This window comes from Dipodomys merriami, unplaced genomic scaffold, assembly GCF_024711535.1.
Source record: "Dipodomys merriami isolate MVZ:Mamm:240054 unplaced genomic scaffold, mDipMer1.0.p SCAF_421, whole genome shotgun sequence".
Taxonomy (NCBI): Eukaryota; Metazoa; Chordata; class Mammalia; order Rodentia; family Heteromyidae; genus Dipodomys; species Dipodomys merriami.
The window spans coordinates 439,955-461,957 of NW_027205838.1; the positions used below are offsets into that span (position 1 = coordinate 439,955).

A 22,003-nucleotide genomic window follows, 5' to 3' on the forward strand; every position below is an offset into this window, starting at 1 on the left:
TCAGAGACAGTGCGTGGACCCTGAGTTCAAGCCCAGGACTGGCAAAATAAAGCCACTGAGGCTTCATAGTATCTGAGTCCCAACTTAGGTAACATTTTAAGGAGGCATCAGGCTGCCTCTTGAAGGTGTAGAAGATCATCAGCCCATTTTGGGAGGGGGGAGAGGGGCGCAAGCCTTCAGGTGTCCCTGGCAGGACAGGCCACTCCCCCTGGGGGCGGAGTCTTCCACCCGGCTTTGGGGATTGGTTCCGAGGGCTGGGACTCCAGGGAGAGGCCTAAAGAAGGGAACACTCACTAGAACCGAAGGTCAGACTCCGGGACATGAGACAAAGGGAGAATGCGTGCCGGGGAGAGGGGAGTCCACGCCAGCCCCCCATCTCTGGGTCTGGGCGTCAGCCAGGGACTCAGCCATTGCTGCCAGGTGGCAAGAGCGGGGAGCCCCCACACGACAGACTGGACAAGGCCCAGAAGGAAGAGAGGGGCTCAAGGTTGTCAGCGCGGGTTTTATTCCCGAAGCCCTGGAAGTTGGGGGAGTGTTGGGGTGTGGGTGGTTTGGAGGGCTCTGCTATGGGGGGCAGGTGGGGCACTAACCCCAAGTGGGGGGGAGTCCTCGTCTCAAGATGGGAGAGCAGGGGTCTCCGCTCCTGTGCTGTGCCAGGCCGGCGCTGGGCGGGCCAGCTCGGGGAGGCAGGCCCAGGCGCCCGCTCCCCCCGTCCTCGGTCGGGTCTCACTCCTGGATGTTCTGCGCTATCCAGCCCCTCACGGCGGCCACGCGGGTGTACACCCCCGGGAAGTGGGGCCGCCCGCAGCCGTAGCCCCAGCTGGTGACCCCAGTGAGCACCCACCGGCCCGAGGGTTCCCTGCAGGCCAGGGGTCCCCCGGCGTCACCCTGAGGGGAGAGGAAAGGGCGCTCGGGGGCCAGCCTCCACCCCGGGCCCCGGGCGAGCGGGCGCCCAGGAAGCGGGATGGACGGGGGGGGGGGGGCGGCGACGGGCGGCTCACCGAGCAGCTGTCCACGCCGCCCTGCGCGAAGCCGGCGCACAGCATGCGGCTGCTGATCTGCACCGGGTAGAAGCGGCGACACGTCTGCTCGCTGAAGAGGCGCACGGCCGCCTTCTGCAGCTGCCGCGCCATGGAGCCTGCGGGAGCGCGGCAGGGGGTGGGGTGGGGCGGGGCGGGGCGGGCAGCGCGGGCCGAGCGCCCCACCCACTCCGGAGAGCCCCGCCCCTCCCGGCATGGACGCCCCGCCCACACCGTGGAGTCTTACAGTCCCGTTCGCCCAGCCCGGCCTGAGGCCACGCCCACCTCGGCGAGCCACGCCTGGCCGTCCGGGGCCACGCCCATTAGCCTGAGCCACGCCCCCCAGCGCTTACCTCCCTCGCGCACGGAACCCCAGCCAGTAATGACGCAGCGCGCGCCGTCGGGGGGCCGCGGCGCGGGGCCCGGCAGGCAGATGGGGCGCACCAGGCGGCTGCGGCGCACCGGACCGGCCAACTGCAGCAGCGCCACGTCGTAGTCGAGCGTGTAGAGGTTGTAGAATGGGTGCTTGTAGATGCGCTCCACGCGCTCCAGCTGGCCCTCGGCGCCGCTCAGGAACGGCGTGCCCAGGAAAGCTGCCCACTGCTTGGGGTCCCCGTAGCTGCGGGGCGCGCGTGCACCGCGTCGGCCCCGGCCCAGCCACCCAGCACCCGCCGCGCACGTGCGCCCCCGGGAGGAGGGGCTTTTCTGGTGGGTGGGGGCTGGGGTGGGGCCAGATCAAGAACTATAACGAAAGGGGCGGGGCCTAAACAGGCGTGGCTTGTAATTGGGCGGGGCCACGGAGGTTCTGAGTGGGCGGGGCCGCGGGCGGGACTCACACGTCGAAGCAGTGCGCCGCGGACAGCAGCCACCTCTCGGCCACCAGCACGGCCCCGCACCGGTGCTCGCGGCGCCGCAGCCACAGGCTCACCTGCCACGGCCACTCGCCGCGCCCCGCCGCGCTGCCGCCCACGATCCGTGTCAGCGCCGAGGCCGGGGCCAGGCCGCAGTCTGCGGGGAGCGAGGCGCTGGTGGGCTGGGGCCCCGCGGACCCACACCCGGCCTGCCCCCTGGGTTTGCGATCCTGCCCCGCCTTTCCCGCGCTGGCGTCGGAGGCTCGGGCAGCCTCGCCCTACACAATTCTTTTTTTTGGGGGGGGTCCGGTCGTGGGGCCTGAACTCTGGGTCTGGGCGCTGTCCCTCAGCTCTTCAGCTCAAGGCTAGCGCTCTACCACTTGAGCCACAGCGCCACTTCCAGCTTTTTTTTTTTCTGCTTATGTGGTGCTGAGGAATCGAACCCAGGGCCTTGAGCATGCAAGGCAAGCGCTCTACCATTGAGCCACCTTACTATTGTGCTTTCTTGTTTTGTTTCTGGGTTCGGACAGTGCTGGGGATTGAACCAGCCTTGGCTTTTTCCTAACAGCATTTGACACTCATTGTTTCCAGTCATCTCAGCGCTAGGCTCAGCCTTGGGGAGCAGACACTCACCCCTGCTCTTTCAAGACCTTTGCACATTGACTGCCCTGGGGCCCAGGGCACCCTGCCTGGGCTCCCCAGGCTGAGCTGGGCGCTGGTGACTCACCTGTGATCCTAGCTACTCAGGAGGCTGAGATCTGAGGATCACAGTTCAAAACCATACCCAGCAGAATGGTCTGACTCTTACCTCCTTAAGCTGTGGCTTAAAGTGGTAGTGCTTTAGCCTTGAGCAAAAGGGCCCAGGGACAGCGCCCAGGCCCTGAGTTCAAGCCCCAGATCTGACCCCCCAAAAAAACATTCCAGGCTGTAGCTACTGTCCAGTTCAAAGTGAGCTCAGCTGAAGGGCCAAATTCAAATGAGTTGGGTAAGGTTCACAGGGTCACTTCTCTGCCCTGGGGTATAAGGGAACATGGTGACACCCCTTCTTTGAGCCACAGTGCTTTCTACCTTGTTGGGACTCCATGCTGTGGCCTCCTTTTTTTTTTTTTTGGTCGGTCATGGGGCTTGAACTCGGCCTGGGCACCGTTCCTCATTTCTGCTCAAGGCGAGCGCTCTACCACTTGAGCTACAGCACCACTTCCAGTTGTCTGAGTGGTTTATTGGAGATAAGAGTCGTGGTAGAGCACTCGCCTTGAGCTGAAGAGCTGCGGGACAGCACCCAGGCCCAGAGTTCAAGCCCCATGGCCAACCAAAAAAAAAAGAGCAAGCCAGGCAGAAACTTCACTTATATTTCCAAAATTGGGAGCAGAAAATGTTTCCCTCCTTGTTTCTCCCCCACCCGCCCCCCACCTTGTATACTTCTCCTGATCTTGTATCCTGTTACACTAAGTCCTTGCTTAAAGGAAAACCTTAAAAGAAGCCAAGCATGGAGGCATACACCTCATCTGAACTAGGCAAACAGGATCGAGGTCCAAGGCCTGTCAGGCAAAATAGTTCGCGATCTTATTTGAAAACCAAACTGAAATGGGCTGGAAGCTTGGCCCATATAGGTCCTGAGTTCAAACCCCAGTGCTATCAGGGAAGGAAAAAAAGATAGCGTGGGTGCAGTGACCTAGCCCTGTGGCCCAGAGAGCTTTGTGTGGAGGCCCCATGTCCCCCCCATGTTCTCCGGCTCCTGTACGCAGGACAGTTGGGGTTGCGAGCAGCTTCCCAGCTTTGGTGTACCCCTGAGAGAAAGGCCCAGGTATGGGTGGCCCACAGTCCAGCATTTCTCTGCATCCCTCCTCTTCCCGAGTGCCCCAGTTTCTGCACAGAGCAAGCCAGGGTGGAGATGCTGCTCCCCACCACAGCTCCCCCCTGCACCCCGGGCCCCCAGAGAAGATGGGGGTACAGAGCAAAGCATTTCTTGGCCACCAGGCAATATCCATTTGCCCCAGGAAAAATGCCTGTGTCCATGGCCGTCAGGATCTTGGATGGGTTGAACTGTGACCCCCAAATTCCTGTGCTGAAGCCCCTTGAACTTTAGACTGCGGCTTTTCCTTGGCTGCTTCCCTGGAGGCTTGTGCTCTACCACTTGAGCCACAGCCCCGCTTCAGGCTTTTGGGTGGTTTGCTGGAAATAAGGGTCTTACAGACTTTCCTGCCCAGGCTGGCTTCAAACCTTGATCCTCAGATCTCAGCCTCCAGAGTGGCTGGGATTATACAGGCATGAGCCACAGCTCTTAAAATGGGGACTGCAGGTAAACCGAGGTCACTGGGGTGGACTTCAACCCAACCAGATTAGTGGCCTTGTAAGAAGAATCAGGGCACATGTGCGCATGTGAGTGCACACACACACGCACGTGCGCGCGCGCGCACACACGCACGCACACACACAGAGCAAGAAGGGCCCAGCCCCGGCAGTTGGCCTTGAACCTACAAGCCACGGCAGTGGTGCAGCAGTGACCCTGTACCCCATGGTACCTGGTGGCTGGGAGCGCGTGGTGGTCTCCAGGGGGGGGGCGGCGGCGGTGGACAGTATCTGTCCCAGGGCTGGGGTGGCTCTGGAGGGGATGGTGGTGTCAGCAGGGCGGGTGGGGGCTTTGCTGGTGGCCTGGGGACGGGTGGCTCTGCTGGTGGTGGCCTCTGGGGTGGTCATCCTGTGGGGGGGGCTGGTGGTGGCCGGTGTCCTCCTCGTGCTGGAGGGGCGAGGCGTGGGGACGGGAGCCGCGGACATGGTGTGTAGGATCCAGCCCTTCAGCCGGGTGATCCGCGCGTACACGCCTGGTTTGTTGGCCTGGGCACACCCAATGCCCCAGCTCACGATGCCCGCCAAGTAAAAGATGCCAGGGGTCTCCTCACAGGCCAGGGGGCCCCCAGAGTCACCCTAAAAGACAAGGATCATGTGGGGACTCTGCAGGGAATCCCCAGAGAAACCAGGGAGGGGGGACAGGGAGGGGAGACTCAACTTCGCCCCCAGACTGGGCCAGGTGAAGTCTCCCAGGTCACGTGTCTCTGAGCCTCCACCCTCCTTGCTTTGATTGTGGCAAAGTTAAAAAAAAAAAAAAAAAAAAACAAGCCGGGCTCTGGTGGCTCACTCCTGTAATCCTAGCTACTCAGGAGGCTGAGATCTGAGGATCGCGGTTCAAAGCCAGCCCGGGCAGGAGAGACCGTGAGACTCCTATCTCCAAGAAACTACCAGAAAACCGGAAGTGGTGCTGTAGCTCAAGTGGTAGAGCGCTCGCCTTGAGCTGAAGAGCTGAGGGACAGCGCCCAGGCCAAGAGTTCAAGCCCCACGACCGACAAAAAAACAAAACAAAACAATGCAGCGGGCACCGCTGGCTCATCCGGTCATCCCAGCTACTCAGGAGGCTGAGATCTGAGGATCACAGTTCAAAGCCAGCCTGGGCAGGAAAGTCTGTGAGACTTTTTTTTTTTTTTTTTTGGGGGGGGGGTCTGGTCATGGGGCCTGAACTCTGGGCCTGGGCACTGTCCCTTAGCTCTTCAGCTCAAGGCTAGTGCTCTACCACTTGAGCCACAGCACCACTTCCAGCTTTTTTCTTTTTGCTTATGTGGTGCTGAGGAATCGAACCTAGGGCTTCATGTATGCAAGGCAAGCGCTCTACCACTGAGCCACCTTCCCAGCCCATCATGAGACTTATCTCCAATAAACCACCAGAAAACCGGAAGTGGCACTATGGCTCAAAGTGGTAGAGCACTCTCGCCTTGAGCGCAGAGGCTCAGGGACAACACCCAGGCCCTGAGTTCAAGCCCCAGGACCAGCACAAATAGGAAACAAACATAATTGACTATTACCCTATTATCAGCTATAAAGACAAATAATGAATATTCAGGAAAACATCAACAACGAGTGCTTTGCAAAGCCCGGGTTCTCACAGCAATCCTCAGAGCTCAGCTGCTTTGATGTCTTGAAGACAGGAGGCTCAGACAGGTTGAGTAATTTGCTTGGACAAGGATTTGAACCTAAGAAGCTGGTTTCAGGAACCAGGCTGCTTATGTTCTCATTTCAGGTGTTTGTGATATTTTCTTTTTTTTTTTTTTTTGTTGGTCGTGGGGCTTGAACTCTGGGCCTGGGCGTTGTCCCTCAGCTCTTCAGCTCAAGGCGAGCGCTCTACCACTTGAGCTACAGCGCCACTTCCGGTTTTCTGGTGGTTTATTGGAGATAGGAGTCTCACTGTCTTTCTTGCCCGGGCTGGCTTTGAACCGCGATCCTCAGATCTCAGCCTCCTGAGTAGCTAGGATTACAGGCGTGAGCCACCAGCGCCCGGCTGTGATATTTTCTTTAACTTAAAATAATAAGGGCTGGGAAGGTGGCTCAGTGGTAGAGTGCTTGCCTCGCATGCATGAGGCCCTGGGTTCGATTCCTCAGCACCACATAAGCAGAAAAAGCCAGAAGTAGTGCTGTGGCTCAAGTGGTAGGGTGCTAACCTCGAGCTGAAGAGCTGAGGGACAGCGCCCAGGCCGAGTTCAAGCCCCATGACCGACCAAAAAAAAAAAGTCATAGGTCTTGAACATGGGGCCTGGGCACTGTCCCTCAGCTCTTCAGCTCAAGGCTAGCACCCTACCACTTTGAGCCACAGCACCACTTCCAGTTTTCTGATGGTTCATTGGAGAGAAAACTGTCTCACGGACTTTCCTGCCTGGACTGGCTTAGAACTGAGATCTTCATATCTCAGCCTCCTGAGTAGCTAATAATACAGGCGTGAGCCACCGATGCCCGGCTGAACATTGTTTTCCCCTGGTGCTGGCAATGGAGCCCAGACCCCCCCCCCCCGTGGACTGCCACAGCCCTGCACCTGCATGGGGTGGAAGAGAGGGCCTGGAGCTCACCTGGCAGGAGTCAACTCTGCCCTCCAGGAAGCCTGCACAGAGCATGCGGTCGGTGAGGGAGAAGTTGTAGAGGGAGCTGCAGACCTTCTGCTCGATGACGCCCACGGACGCCTTCTGCAGGACCTCGGGCTTTGTGGCTGTGGGGAGAGGACAGGCCCAGATCCCACCTGGCCACCAACCCAACCCGCAGTCAGCTCAGCCACGGCCTCCATCCTGCAGAGGAACAGACAGAGCTCCCAGAGCCCCAGGGACAGAGAAGCAGGCAGGTCCCTCCACACCTTGAGACTTGGAGGAAGGTTCCCACTGTATAGCTCAGGCTAGTCTCAAACTTGTGATGCTGTGGCCTCAGCCATGCCAGGATTATAGGTGCCTAATACTTTTTCCATAAAGGACCAAAAGGTAACCACTTTCAGCTTTCCAGGCTAGATAGTCACAGCCAACAATAGTCAATTGGCCACACTGGGAAACTTGTGAATGAACATGCAGGGGCCGTGTGCCAATAAAACTTTATTGACATAAACAGGAGAGGGGCCACATGTGGTCCCCTGGTATAAGGAGAGGTGAGTATCTCACAGATAGTAGGAGCAAAGTAAACAAGCCATCACAGAGCTCCCCGTGTGGCTTGGCCAGGGCCTGGAGAACGACACCCCGAGGCCCACTGAGGTCCCCCTACTCACCATTCCCTTCCTGCATGTTACCCCAGCCTGAGATCATGCACTTCCGGCCCACGGGGAACTTCTGGATGGCCAAGGGGAGGCAGACGGGCTGGATGTACTTGTTGAAGACCAGCGGCCTGGCCAGCTCCAGCAGGGCCACGTCGAAGTCCAGGATGCTGGGGTTGTAGTGGGGGTGCAGGACCACCCTCCGGAGCCCCAGCTTCACGGGGCTCCCGCCCGTGCCCAGCAGAGAGGCGGTGCCCAGGTGTGCCTGCACCTGCTCGGCTTTCGTGCTGTGGGGACAGGGCCACTGCCTTTTGGGGGGTCCCTGGGAGGGGGACCTGGGGACTGAGCGTGCCTCAGGGTAACAAAGTCCCTCCTGACTTTGTGGGTGTCACGAAGGAGCTCTTCCTGCTCCCCTCGCAGGGGACAATCCCCCCGTCCTGCCACTACAGACCCCATAGTGGGTGGTGGTTACTGGGCACATGAGGGTGTGCTGGGCAGGACCAGGGAGCAGGGTGGGGGGGGTTTGCGTGCCTTCCTGTGGGGGGGCTTACTTGTTGAAGCAGTGGGCAGCAGACAGCAGCCAGCGGTCAGCTACCACGGTGGCTCCACAGAAGTGTCTGGAACCTTCCTTCAGGCTGGCCTGCCAGGGCACCTCCCCAGGTACAGCCCCAAACCCACCCACGATCCTGATGGGCTTCTCCATCGCCGGCCTGGCCCCACACTCTGCAAGGGACAAGAGAGACCCTGGGGGGATCTTGGTCTGCCTCTGGGACTCCTGGCTTTGGGACAATAGAATGCACATACACACACACCCCTGACTGATGCCCAATGTCCCCAATCTAGCGGGAGCAAGGGAGGCTTTGAGATTCTCAAGGTCACGCAGCGGGACTACCCACAGGGTAGGTTCTGTGACTTGGTCTGATCCAGTCACCTTCGTGAACTCATCAAGGGTCCTCACGCCAACAAGACAGTTGAGTTCTGAGGGATCTAGGGAATAACCTAAACCTAGTTAGGTTTTAGAATAGCCAATCCACTGGGAACTGCTATGCCTGCACACGTGGCAGACATCAACAATCAATCGCTGACCTCTCCCACTTGACAGACATTAGCAGTTGATCACCGATTCGCTGAGTACTTTGAGACAGACATTAGTAATCGATCACCAATCTCTTCCCACTGAATTCACCAATCTTCCAGCCAGGTACCAGCGGCCTCACACCTGTCATCCTAGCTACTCCGGAGGCTGAGATCTGAGGAGGCCAGCTAGGGCAGGAAACTCTGTGAGCCTCTTATCTCCTCTTATCTCCAATAAACTACTCAGAAAAAGCCGGAAGTGGCGCTGTGACTCCACTAGCCTTGAATATAACTTGTGCCAAGGCCCTGAGTTCAAAAGCACAAGGACAGGCAAAAAAAAAAAAAAAAGGTCACTCCCAGTCAATCCATCCTATCTTCCTGGCAAATACCTTGTGGCTTAGCTGCAGTGACAGAAGCCAGGGGCGCGGTGCTGGGGGCCAGGGTGGGCTTGGTGGAGGTGCCCACGGAGGGGCTCCCAGGGCTGGTGAGCCAGGTGGCACTGGAGGTGGTGGGGACAGGAGCCACTGTGGAGACTGGGGGCAGGCTGGCCATGTTGATCATCTCCAGGATCCAGTCCCGCAGCCTGGTGACCCGGGCATAGACCCCTGGACGCCGGGCTTCTGCACAGCCGATGCCCCAGCTCACGATGCCAGCTAGAAAGAACCTTCCTGAAGGCTCCTCACAGACCAGGGGGCCTCCAGAGTCGCCCTAGGAAACACAGGGTGCCTTCAGAATGGACAAGGCGCTCAGTTTGTGGCCAGTCCAACAACCAGAGTTGGAAAGCCCAAGACGAAGTTCAGGACCTCCAACTTCAAGCCTCCCTTTCTCAGCCTCCCTAGTAGCTAAGATTGCAGAGGTGAGCCAGTGGCACCCAGTCTGATGGCTTTACAAAGGAGTCTGTCCAGCCCTATGCCGGTGGCTCACACCTGTCATCCTAGCTACTCAGGAGGCTGAGATCTGAGGATCACAGTTCAAAAGTCTGTCCATCTCCAAGTTGCTTGACATCTGGACAAGCTCATTTAAACTTTTTTTTCTTTCTTCTCTGGGCTAAGAGAACTTGGATGGGGCAGAAACCTGGGGCGCTCACCTGGCAGGAGTCCACCTTCCCGTCTAGGTAACCAGCACACAGCATCCTGTCGGTGAGCGAGTGGCCATACAGGCTGGCACACAGGCCCTGGTCCAGGAGCTCTACCGTGGCTTTTTGCAGCACCTCTGGCTTGACCACTGTTCGAAATGGGGAAAGGATAGCATGGGGAGAGAGCTGGTGCCTTGAGGCTCAAGTTCCCCAGCTATAGATATGGCTGGTGACAGCACCCGGCTCAGGACCCGGCAAAAGGAGAACACACTGGACCCCACCCAATGTGCTGAGAGGGGTCAAATTTAGCACTCTGAGACTTAGCTCTTCATCGCCCTCCACCCCAGCCACCAGAGGATGGCGGCTCCCTCCTTCCAGTGCTCAGATTCCACACTCTAGCGTGCATTGAGGGGTTCAACTCTCTCTCTCTCTCTCTCTCTCTCTCTCGCTCTCTCTCTCTAGGTTATTCCTTGCCACTCAAATACCAACTACACCCAAAACATCCACCTCATGCCAGTGAGTGGCCATTGCTCATGGCCTGTGTCATTAATTACACTTATTTCTTCCCTGCTCCCACCACAGGCTACTGACATTTTCCCACCCAATGTTCAACCCAGTTAAGTCAACTCCAGCAATGGGGGCCTCCTCTTCTCATCTCAGGGCCTTTGCACATGCTGTTCTTGCTGCCTGGAACACTCATCCTTGCACACTCTGCCTGACTTTCTCCCTCTCGTCTCCCTGGGACACCTCACCTGACCTTTTAAAATGTGGCTCCCCAGCTTCCCCCATCCCTGCTTTGGACTCTTCTATGGAGTTTATGGCTTTTACCTCCTTCATGATCGACATCCCCCTCCCTGAATTGGACTATAGAAGCCACTGTCAACTTCATCCAAACAAAATAAAAGGTAAAACCCAGTTTCTCTGGGTTCCACGTTGGCTGCATTTCAGATGCTTCTGCGGCCACCGCGGGGTTTTTGTGGACATTGAGAACCTAGGACATTGCTGACATCACTGGAAGTTGTCAGTCAGTGGTGCTGGCTCAGAACATTCTAGAACTGTGCTTTCCAAGCAGCAGGCATGGCAATCTCTTGGCAGAACTGGGGTTTGAATTTAGAGCTTTGTGCTCCCTAGGTTGCCACTTCGGGGCTTGAGCCCATTTAGCCACGCCCCCACCACTTGAGCCACGCCCCCACCACTTGAGCCACGCCCCCACCACTTGAGCCACGCCCCACCACTTGAGCCACGCCCCCAGGCCTTTTTCCTTTACTCTTCCAGCAGGGTCTCCAATTCTTCCAGTGGTCTTTGTACTCTGACTCTCCTACCTCCACTTCCCAAAGTAGCTAAGATCACAGGTAGGTGCACACACCACACTCCGGCTTAGGCTTGTTTTGGTCGGTTTGTGTTGTTTTTGTGCTGGGTCCTGGGTTTGAACTCAGGACCTGGGCGCTGTCCCTGAACTTTTGTGCTTAAGACAGCTCCACTTGTGGCTTTTGGGTGGCTAATTGGACATAAAGCGTCTCACAGGGCTGGGAAGGTGGCTCGCTGGGAAAGCGCTTGCCTAGCATGCGTGAGGCCCTGGGTTCGATTCCTCAGGACCACATACACAGAAAAGGCTGGAAGTGGCTGTGGCTCAAGCGGCAGAGCGCCAGCCTTGAGCAAAAGGTGATCAGGGACAGCGCCCAGGCCCCGGGTTCAGTCCCCAGGACTGGAAAAACAAAACAGAAAACAAACTTAAGCCTCCAATGTTAAAATTCCCGCTCAGGGGCCAGAAACGAACACCCGGGAGCGGATAAACCCCCAGTCCTCCAGGATCCATGCTGGGGTCACTGATTCCTAAACACCCCCCGCCGGAACGACACCCCGCCCCGCCCCGCGCCCCGGAAGCGCTTACGGAAGTCCTCCTTGAGGTAGCCCCAGCCCGAGATGAGGCACTTGCGGCCGGGCGGGAAGACGTGCGCGGCGCCGGGCAGGCAGGCGGGCTGCACGTAGCGGCCGAAGCGCAGCGGCCGCGCCAGCCGCAGCACCGCCACGTCGAAGTCGGCCGTGTCCGCGTCGTACCGCGGGTGCGGGGTGATCTGGGCCACGCGCACCCGCACGGCGCCCGGCGCCGCCCCGCTCAGGTGCGTGGTGCCCGCCGCCGCCACCCACTCCGCGGGGTCCTGGAATCTGCGGGCATCGAGGGGCGCTCAGGGGCGCCAGGCGGGGAGGGTGGCGGGCAGCCTCGCGAGGGGACGCCGCGTGTGCGTGCGGGTGCGTGTCCTGCGTCGCGGGGGGGCGTCATTGGAGGTAAGAGTCCCACGGACTTTCCTGCCGGGGCTGCCTTGAAACCGCCATCCTCGGGTCGCAGCCTCCCGCGCAGCTGGGATTACAGGCGTGAGCCACCAGCGCAGGCTGCGTGTGTGCGTGTGTGTGTGTGCGTGCGTGTGTGCGTGGACCATGAAACTTCAGATCAAGTAGGTTCAGAGGGAAAACAAATAGGAAGGAAGAAGGAAGGAAAGGCGGGAAGGAGATGAGGGGTAAGAAGAGGAGGGAAGAGGGGAAGGGAAAGAGGAAGGGCGAAGAAGAGGTGAGCGGAGAGGGGAGAGGAGGGAGCCAGGGGAGAAACGGGCTCTGAGGGAACGCGAGGAAAATCAGGTCCGCGGACCCAGGACCAAGGGGAAAAGATGGAAGGTGGGTGTGGCTGAGCAGCCGGTGTGGTCCCGCCCCTTCCGCCACTGGCCCCGCCCTAAAACGGCCCCGCACCCTCATTCGTTAAAGCAATGGTCCTCCCAGGCCCCGCCCACCGTGGCCCCGCCCAGCCACCCTCACTTCTCCGCCCCTCATTGAAGCAATTGGTCCAGGCGTCTCTCCTGTAGGCCACGCCCTCACATCGTCCCCGCCCACTTTCCCTGAAGCAATTAGTCCAGGTCGCACCGCCCCCTCGTGGTCCCACCCTTATAGTGCACGACCAGTCACCCTCACCCCTTAAGAAGCAATTGGTCCCTCCAGCCCCGCCCCCTGTAGGCCCCGCCTTCTCGTCCCCGCTGCCTCTGATTAAATTGATTGGTCCTCCCAGGCCCCGCCCCCTTGTGGCCCCGCCCTCACGCGGCCACGCCCCTCGCCCCGGGTCACGCCCCACTCACTCATTGAAGCAGTGGGCGGCAGACAGCAGCCAGGTGGGCCCGATGATGGTGGCCCCGCAGAAGTGCTCGTTGTTCTCCCGCAGGCTGACCTGCCAGGGGAACTCGCCGGGCGCCGCCTCCACGCCGCCCACGATCCTGCCCGCCGTCCTCCAGGCCGGCTGCAGCCCGCAGTCTGCAGGAAAGACACAGGGAAGCCTGGGGGTCGCAGGGCCCCTGCTCCACAAGAAAACGTCCTTTCAAATACCGCCCTGCGCTTCCCTATTGCAAGGACTGAAGTTGCTAGAAAACACGAGGGCTCCCTTTTCTTTTTTCTTCTTTGCAAGTACTAGGGATTTAACTCAGGGCTCAAAGCTTGAGGACTCTGCAATTTGTTTGTTTTTCAAGTCGTTCTGTGGGGGTTTTGTTGTTGTTGTTGTTTGTTTGTTGTGACTGCCAGAGCTGGCTTCAGATTGTGATCCTCCTACTTCCATCGCCCAAATGGCTGAGATTACAGGTGTGCTCTGCCATGCTCTTGTTGGCTCTTTTTGGTTGTTGTTTTGTGTTGATTTCACTGTGTTTTGTTTTTGCAGGTACTGGGGCTTGAACTCCAGTCCAAGGTGTTAACCCTCAGTTTTCACTCAAGTCTGGCGCTCTACCACTTGAGCCACAGCTCCACTTTAAGCATTTTTTTGGTCGGTCATGGGGCTTGAACTCTGGGCCTGGGCACTGTCCCTGAGCTCTTCAGCTCACGGCTAGCGCTCTACCACTTAAGCCACAGCGCCACTTCTGGTTTTCTGGTGGTTTATTGGAGATCAGACTCTCACAGACTTTCCTGCCCTGGCTGGCTTTGAACCATGATCCTCAGATCACAGCTTCCTGAGGAACTAGGATTACAGGCCTGAGCCACCAGCACCCAGTGCTGGCTTGTTTTTGACATTATTGGATCTTGCTAACTTTTTGCCCTGAGTGACCTTGCACTTCCAATCCTCCCAAGAAGCTGGGTTTACAGGCATGCACCACTGTGCTTGGCCTTGATAACTACATGTCCAGGCTTTTGTCTACGCTTGCTCAGATCCCTTTGGCAGCTCTCACACTACTTGGAGGAAATATTTCCAGGTTTCCTAGGGTTTAGTCAGAACCCCCCCTTTTTTTTTTTTTGGTCGGCCGTGGGGCTTGAAGTCTGGGCCTGGGCGCTGTCCCTCAGCTCTTCAGCTCAAGGCGAGCGCTCTACCACTTGAGCTACAACACCACTTCTGGTTTTCTAGTGGTTTATTGGAGAAGGGAGTCTCACGGTCTCTCCTGCCCGGGCTGGCTTTGAACCACGATCCTCAGATCTCAGCCTCCTGAGTAGCTAGGATTACAGGCGTGAGCCACCAGCACCCAGCAGAACCCCCCTTTTCAGCCTGATCTCTCTCAATCCACTTGAGGACTGACCACTCCATACACCTGAGCTGTTGTTTATGTCTCTGCCAGGGCCGCCCTCCCTCTTCATCACCCGACTCCAGGAAACGCCAGGCCTCACAGCCACACGTGGCGTGCAGAGCAGAGCCAGCTGACCCTGGAGGGGACACAGACTCGAGCCCAGGCAAGACTGACCGCAGTCCACCTCGTCGGATCCATCCGAGCAGTCCCTCCTGTCATCACACTCTGGGTTGATCTTGGTCACACACTGGCTATTCTGGCAGGAAAAAGAATTCCCTGGGCAGTGGCCTGAGGGTAGAAGCAGCGAGGTCCTGAGCTCACTCCACTCCCTCCAGCCCCACACCCACCCAGTTCCGGAACATTCCATCTTTGAACAATAAGCAGTGGGGTTTTTGTTTGTTTGTGTTGTTTCTCTTTTTTCTTGTGCCAGTACTGGGGCTTGAACTCAGAGCCTCAAGGTCGTCTTTGTTTTTGGAGATGAGTCTCCCGGACTTTCCTGCCTGGGCTGGCTTTAAACCTTGATCCTCGGATCTCAGCCTCCTGAGAGGCTTTTGTTCAAAATATCCAACACTTTAGCTGTAACTGTAGTACTAGCTACTCAAGAGGCTGAGATTTGAGGATCACAATTTGAAGCCAGCCTAGGCAGGAAAGTCTTGTGAGATTCTTTTTTTTTTTTTTTTTTTGGGGTCTGGTTGTGGGGCCTGAACTCTGGGCCTGGGCACTGTCCCTCAGCTTTTCAGCTCAAGGCTAGCGCTCTACCACTTGAGCCACAGCGCCATTTCCGGCTTTTTTCTTTTTGCTTATGTGGTGCTGAGGAATCGAACCCAGGGCCTCAGGCATGCAAGGCAAGCGCTCTACCACTGAGCCACCTTCCCAGCCCATCTTGTGAGATTCTTAAGCCAGAAATACAGCTGTGGCTCAAGTGGTAGAGCACTAGCCTTGAGTGGAAAAATACTCAGGGACAGTGTCCAGGCCCTGAATTCAAGCCCCAGGACTGCCACCTCCCCCACCCCCCCACCCCCCGCAAAAAAAAGCAAAAAGAGAACAAAACCCACCTGATTTGAAGTCTCTTCCGGTCACTGGCTCCCTGAGGCTGCCTGCAACAAAAGAGAAGTTGGGTTCGGGGTCCCCCTGTGGACAGCGCGCACACAAAGGACACAGCCACCAGCAGCCTTGCTCAAAGTCTCCTCAGCTGGAGCCCAAGAAAGGCTCTGACCCTTAGTCACACAGACAATGCAGATGAGGAACATTCCAGTGGACAGCATTGAGACCGGAGTTCACTAAGACCTCAGCCAGTCTGGATAGGTAGCTCAAGCTGGTTTTGAATGCATAATCCTCCTGTCTCCACCACCGGAGGGCTGAAGTTTCATACCTGGCTCTACTTTTATTTCTATAGCAGGGAATGACTGACTATGACAGTGGGCCAAATGTGGCCCTCCACTTGTTATTGTCAATAAAGTTTTATTGGCAAACAGCCAGCCACATGTATTCCTTCATGTATAGTCCTCCATGGAGGATGCATTCCGACACACCTAGCTGAAACTACAGATTGTACCACAGGTTGTATATGCCATGGTTTTTCAATATAAGCACAACCTCTCAGAAAGTTTAGTGCATACATTTTACACAGTAAGAAAATAACAATAACGCCAGGCACTGGTGGCTCACGCCTATAATCTTAGCTATTCAGAGGCTGAGATCTGAGGATCGTGGTTCACAGCCAGCCCAAGGAGGAAAATCTGTGAGACTCTTATCTCCAATTAACTATCAAAAAAAAGTAGGAAGTGGAGCTGTGAGCTCAAATGACAGAGATCCATCCTTGAGCAAAAGCTCAGGGACAGTGCCCAACTCCCAAATTCAAGCCATATGGCACACACACACACACACACACACACACACACACACAAAACAGCCTGCCCAGCACCAGTGGCTAATACAGTCATCCAAGTTTCTCAGGAGGCTGAGATCTGAAGATCACAGTTCAAAGCTAGCCTGGGCAGGAAAGTCCATGAGACTCTTTTTTTTTTTTTTTTTTTTTGTTGGTCGTGGGGCTTGAACTCTGGGCCTGGGCGCTGTCCCTCAGCTCTTCAGCTCAAGGCGAGCGCTCTACCACTTGAGCTACAGAGCCATTTCCGGTTTTCTGGTGGTTTATTGGAGATAGGAGTCTCACGGTCTCTCCTGCCCGGGCTGGCTTTGAACCATGATCCTTAGATCTCAGCCTCCTGAGTAGCTAGGATTACAGGCGTGAGCCACCAGTGCCCGGCTTTTTTTTTTTTGGGGGTCTGGTCATGGGGCCTGAACTCTGGGCCTGGGCGCTGTCCCTCAGCTCTTGAGCTCAAGGCTAGCGCTCTACCACTTGAGCCACAGCGCCACTTCTGGCTTTTTTCTTTTTGCTTATGTGGTGCTGAGGACTCGAACCCAGGGCCTCAGGCATGCAAGGCAAGCAATCTACCACTGAGCCACCTTCCCAGCCCTCCATGAGACTCTTATCTCCAATTAACCACCAGAAAACCAAAGTGGCACTGTGGCTCAAGTGGTAGAGTGCTAGCCTTGAATTGAAGAGCTAAGGGACAGTGCCCAGAGTTCAAGTCCCATCACACACACACACACACACACACACACACACACACACACACACACACACACACGGTTGAAGACATACATGTTGGCTATGTTTAATTTCCAGGAGAAGGTTGGTGCTTGAAAATCTGGTTTTCATTCAGATTTCAGTGGCTTCCCTCCCCTAAACCTCCCAGGAATCTCTGCCCACTCACCTGTGAGCTCGGCCGATACAATGGTGCCATAGGCAGCCAAGGGGATGCCATGCTCCCGAAGCCTCGCCCAGATACCCCGCTGTAAGAGGTTCTCCTCTACGTCCAGGCTCAGTGGCCGCAGGGCTCGCAGCAGGAAGTGCAGCCGGAACCTCACCAAGACACTGGCGTTCCCATTCCTGTGGGTAAGAGGAGGGGACCTTGGAGAAGGCAGAGCTCCTCTGTTGTCATCTGCTAAAAATCTTCCAGAATCTTCTGGAATCTTCCAGAATCTTCCAGCAATTACGGATGACTACCAAGGCGCATCCATCCCATACTGAAGCCCCCTAGCTCACCTGTAACTGAGAACCGTGCAGCCCACACAGCTTGCTTCTAATTCGGTCTTCCGGAAGCTACCTACAAACTGCAACAGAAGCAACCACAGCAAGGCGTGAGCAAGCATGGGAGTCAGGAGAGCGGAGTCCATGGAAAAACGTCACCCCCTAAAGCTCAGGACATGTTCTACCCACTTCACGGAGCCAGAAACAGGCAGGAAAAGAGCATTCTGAAGCTGTTGCTATAAAACTATGGCTGTGGGTATCAGTCATTCCTTGCGCTTTTTGCATATGATGAACTACTGTGAATATTTCTGGGCAGATTTCGTGCACTTCTTTTGTTTTTCCCGTGCTGGGGATGGGCTCTGGAGCCTTGCACACACTAAGCGTGCTGCATCCTGGCACAAGCTCGTGTGAGGATCGCGCATTCATTTCTCCTGGGTGTAGAGCCAGGCAGGGCAGGAGCTGCAAACGCTTTGCAGCACAGTTCTGATTTTCCCGCCAGAATGAAGTTCCAAACTTCTAGACGTGACCTACACATCCTCCACTCTTCAAGCCACGGCCGCCGGACCTCCTCAGTCCTGCTAGATGACAGCCTCCCCCAGCCTCCCTGCCTCCCTGCCTCCTCCTCACCAGCGTCTGCAGAGCACCGGTCAGCGCCTGGTGGTAGTCCGAGCTCTCGCGCTGCAGGGCGCTGCTGTAGCGGATCCCCCGCAGCTCCACGCTGTGTTCCACGTGGACGGCCTGCGTGGAGAGGAAGGCTGGGGCGACACCACGGCTCTGTGAGATGCCCATGGTGGGCCACTCTGTCACCAGCGCTCCCAGCGTCCTCTGCCCCCTCACCCCCTCCCGCACCTCCCCACCACAAGCGGGGTGGCCTGACTTCCCCCGGCCTGTCCTAAATAAATGTTCCCAGAGTGTCTCTCAGCTCCTCAGTGTCCTTTCTAGAAGGACCCTAGGTGTGGCACAAGGCTGGTAAAGGGTGAGCGACCCCAGATGCCCCCATGGTCCTGCCTGGGGGTCTGGCCAGTGACCTGTGGCTGAAAGGTGTCAGGAGACCTTAGGGTATCACTTTGCAGCCCAGCTGGCCCCGAACTCAAGATCCTCCTGCTTCCGCCTCCTGAGTGCCGGGATTACAGGTGTTTGCCACCGCATCTGCCAAAACGTGCACCTCCCACAGTGGAACTCATTGCCAAAGTGCAGATACCGAAAATAATAAGAAAAAAATTAACTATGAGTGGCGGAGGTGCCTTGTAGGCCCAGCTACTCAGGAGGCTGAGAAGGGACTGCTTGCGCTCGGGAATCGGAGCCAGACTAGGTGACACAGGCAAGGTCCTGTGTCCAAAAACAAAGGAAAAAAATACACATAATCATTTAAAAAATAAAGACAGCTCTGTGCGGTATTTTCACACACAAAAAAATAAAGACAGTAGCAACCACGTAAGTTATGAAAGTTGAGTTTCGGTGGGGAAAATGTGGGATTCGTGGAAATTCACAGTAAACATGAAAAGACCATTATTACACAATTAAAACAACGAAAAGAGTCAGACGTGGCTGACACTGAAAGGGCTTGACTCCCAAGTGGGCGCCTAGGGGGCGTGGCTGAGCAAGAGGGGTGTGGCTCAAACGTCAGGGCGTGGCCTAAGGGTTGGGGCGTGGCTCCACCGAGGGGCGGGGCCTGACCATAAAACATTACTCAAGCGATGGGGGCGTGGCTTGGCTGGAGGGTGTTTCCCCTGGGGCGTGGCTTGGAGCGGTGGGGCGTGGTTCAGGTCGCTTGGTTCAACTGGAAGGAGAGGGGCTCTGGCTGGGGGTGGGCGTGACCATGTGTGGGCGTGGCTCTGGCCGATGGGCGTGGTTAGAGAGACGGGGCGTGGCTGGGCGGCCGAGAACCTGCCAGTTCTACACTCGCTGTCTTTCCCCGCTCAGGGAGGTAGAGATGAGAAGCCCCGGGAGTGAGCACTGCATTGCCGATGCTCTGAGTGCTCTGGGCCCTGACACGTCCTTCCAGGCGTCACACTGAAATAATTGCAGACGTGACGGAAGCTGCAGAAGTGATTGTTCAATATTTCTGAAGCTTTTCTGGGTCCTCACGGGCGGGGCGGGGAGGTGTCCTGCTGAGGGATTTTATCTACCCGCTGCTCCTAAAACGCACCTGAGTGTCTACAGTTCACAGGTGAGACTGCCCCGCCCTTCACCCGCCTCGCTTCACTACGGCAAGAACGCGCATGCGTACGCCCTAACCCAACCTTTCCTGCGCTTCTCATCAACGCCACTAGAGGGCGACGGACAACAGCGCCAGGTCTCCAGAGGCGCTGCAGGCCAGTTAATGGACTCATGAAAGAGAATTTCCTGATTGCCAGTGTTCATCCTCTTATGGAAGAGAGATGATTTTATTATTTACGTTGCCTGGCAAGGAACCCACGGTCTCACTCACGCTAGGCTATCACCACTGAGCCACACCCAGCCCAATTAAACTGGTGTGTGTGTGTGTGTGTGTTTGTGTGTGTGTGTGTGTGTGTGTGTGTGTGTGTGTGTGTGTGTGTGTGTGTGTGTGTGTGTGAGTTCTGGAACTTGAACTCACAGCCTAGGCCCTGTCTCTGAGCTTCTGGGCTCAAGGCTGGTGCTCTACCAGGTGAGCCACAGAGCCACTTCTGACTTTTTGGTGCTTCTATTGATCCTCTGATCTCAGCTACCTGAGTAGCAGGGATTATAGACATGAGCCACGAGCCCGGTTCCCAATTAAACTGATTTTAACATCTGCAGGTAGCAGCTGGGGGAGACTGATATCTCAGAACTGAGATGTCTCGGCTGTCCAGCAGAGCTTTCAGTGGCCACAGAATGTTCTAGATCTGTGCTGTCCAATGACAGTAGCCAGGAGTTACTCGCAGTGTCCCAGGCGGGGGATCGACCCAGAGTGCTACACAGTTAGCTCCTGGCCACTTACCCAGCAGGACTCCCAGGGAGAGGACGGCCATGCTGGTGGCCACCAGTGCGACCACCGCCACTCGGCAGCACACGGAGTCGGGGGCTGGGATTCCCTTGGTCGCCTCAGGCACCAGCTGAAGGTCCGCTGTGGTGGCCTCCATGGCCCAGGGACACAGGACAGCGATCTAGAAGCCAGCGACAAAGGGACAAAAAATGAGCTCAGAGCTCATGTCTCTCTTCTCCCGAGCAAGGCTTGGACTCCATCCTCAGTGCTCTTTCTCCAAGGGCTGGAGTGTCCAGGCCTTCCACCCATCACCGTTAGAAAGAATACATGCTGAACACCAGTGCTCACACCTGTAATCCTAGCTACTCAGGAAGGTGAGTTCTGAGGATCAAAGTTCAAAGCCAGCCTGGGCAGGAAAGTCTGTGAGACTCTTATCTCCAATGAACCAGCAAAAAGCCAGAAGTGGTGCTGTGACTCAAGGGGTAGAGCGGCAGCCTTGGATGAAAAAGCTTAGGGGCAGCACCCAGGTCCTGAGTTCAAGCCCCATCCTGGGACACACACACACACACACACACACACACACACACAATTTCTCCCATATCCAAATGCTTCTGAGCATGCTGTGGTTAGCTAGTTCATGCTGGCAGTTCGATCCTGAGGCTCAGCCCAAGTGTCTTCAATCCACAGTGAACCACATCCCCACCACCGAGGCAGAGCTGAGGGAAAAGGGGAGGGGGAACATGAGGTGGGGAGCTGAGCAGTCCCAACACTGACCCCTTTATTCTCACAGGGGAGCTGGATCACCTTCTGAGGAGCCAGGGTAAATCTCTAAGAATCATTCAATGAAAGATCTTCATGACAATAAGCCTGGAAGATTGGTTCTGTGCTGGGGAGCTGGAAATGGCCGACGCCACACGGCGCAGGGCACACACTGGGGCATTCAGCCCTGGCTGCCGGGCTTGTAAGGAACCCTGTGTTCTCCAAATCGTTCTGTCATCGCCGCCCTCCTGAGCCCACAAAAGGGAGCTCTGCTGTGGTCGAGCAGAAAATAGAGAAGGATTATTCATCCGCTTCTCAGCATCTGAGGGTTGCCTGGGTGGGGCTTGTGCAGGGTGCCCAGACCCAAGGGCGATGCATAGCGATTCTCTGAGCTCTTGCCCTTCTTCTTTTAGTTTGATTCTTGAAATACAGTCTCATTTTCCCCCCAACTCCCACAGCCAGCCTAGACCACGATGCTCTTATTGACACTTCTTGGTATAGCTGGGATGACAGGTGTGTATCACCATGACGGGCTATTTTTCTTTTCTTTCTTTCCTTTCTTTTTTGGTCAATCTTACGGGCTTGAACTCAGGGCCCAGGCGTTTGTCCCTGAGCTTTTCTGCTCAAGACTAGCCCTGTACCACTTTGAGCCGCAGCTCCACTTTAGGTTTTCTTTAGGTTCACCGGAGATGAGAGCCTCATGGGCGTTTTCTTCCTCCAGCTGTCTGCAAACCCCGATCCTCAGATCTTAGCCTCCTGAGTAGCCAGGATGACAGGCGTGAGCACCATTGTCTGGCTCTGGCTTTTTTTCTGTTGGATGGGGGTCATACCATTCTCTAAGTTGGTTAAGATCACAGTTCAGCAGCTCTACAGGACGATAACAAAGACTAGACAGGAGGAACTTCACAAACATGAAAGGTGTGGGCTGGTGGATTTCCTGGGCTGTGAATGTCCACAGTGATTGTTCATAGGCTGTAGTCTCTGATGCCCTGACTCTTATCCAGCAAAGTATGGGTCTCAGGTTAAAACTAGCAGGAACATTTTTTATGTATGTGCCGGTCCTGGGGATTGAACTCAGTGCCTGAGCTCTGTTCCTTAGCTTTTTGGCTTCTTGTTCAAGGCTGGCATTCCATC

At 56.5% G+C, this 22,003-nt stretch overlaps 1 protein-coding gene across 1 annotated transcript in view; it reads right to left on the reverse strand.

The window, feature by feature from the left end:
• Window positions 1–523: 523 nt before the first annotated feature.
• Window positions 524–22,003, reverse strand: part of LOC138807606 (transmembrane protease serine 9-like) — a 31,981-nt gene continuing 10,501 nt past the window's right edge. The window contains exons 2-19 of the mRNA XM_069993388.1: window positions 20,126–20,291; window positions 17,812–17,939; window positions 17,200–17,267; window positions 16,868–17,043; window positions 15,149–15,190; window positions 14,268–14,381; window positions 12,693–12,864; window positions 11,462–11,736; window positions 9,583–9,719; window positions 8,885–9,203; window positions 7,973–8,144; window positions 7,437–7,708; window positions 6,760–6,896; window positions 4,393–4,795; window positions 1,856–2,027; window positions 1,373–1,638; window positions 1,002–1,138; window positions 524–888 (exon numbers count right to left, since the gene is read on the reverse strand). Of these exons, the coding sequence (XP_069849489.1) occupies window positions 727–888; window positions 1,002–1,138; window positions 1,373–1,638; window positions 1,856–2,027; window positions 4,393–4,795; window positions 6,760–6,896; window positions 7,437–7,708; window positions 7,973–8,144; window positions 8,885–9,203; window positions 9,583–9,719; window positions 11,462–11,736; window positions 12,693–12,864; window positions 14,268–14,381; window positions 15,149–15,190; window positions 16,868–17,043; window positions 17,200–17,267; window positions 17,812–17,939; window positions 20,126–20,291 (3,318 nt within the window). The 3' untranslated portion in view covers window positions 524–726. The remainder of the gene's footprint in view (window positions 889–1,001; window positions 1,139–1,372; window positions 1,639–1,855; window positions 2,028–4,392; window positions 4,796–6,759; window positions 6,897–7,436; window positions 7,709–7,972; window positions 8,145–8,884; window positions 9,204–9,582; window positions 9,720–11,461; window positions 11,737–12,692; window positions 12,865–14,267; window positions 14,382–15,148; window positions 15,191–16,867; window positions 17,044–17,199; window positions 17,268–17,811; window positions 17,940–20,125; window positions 20,292–22,003) is intronic.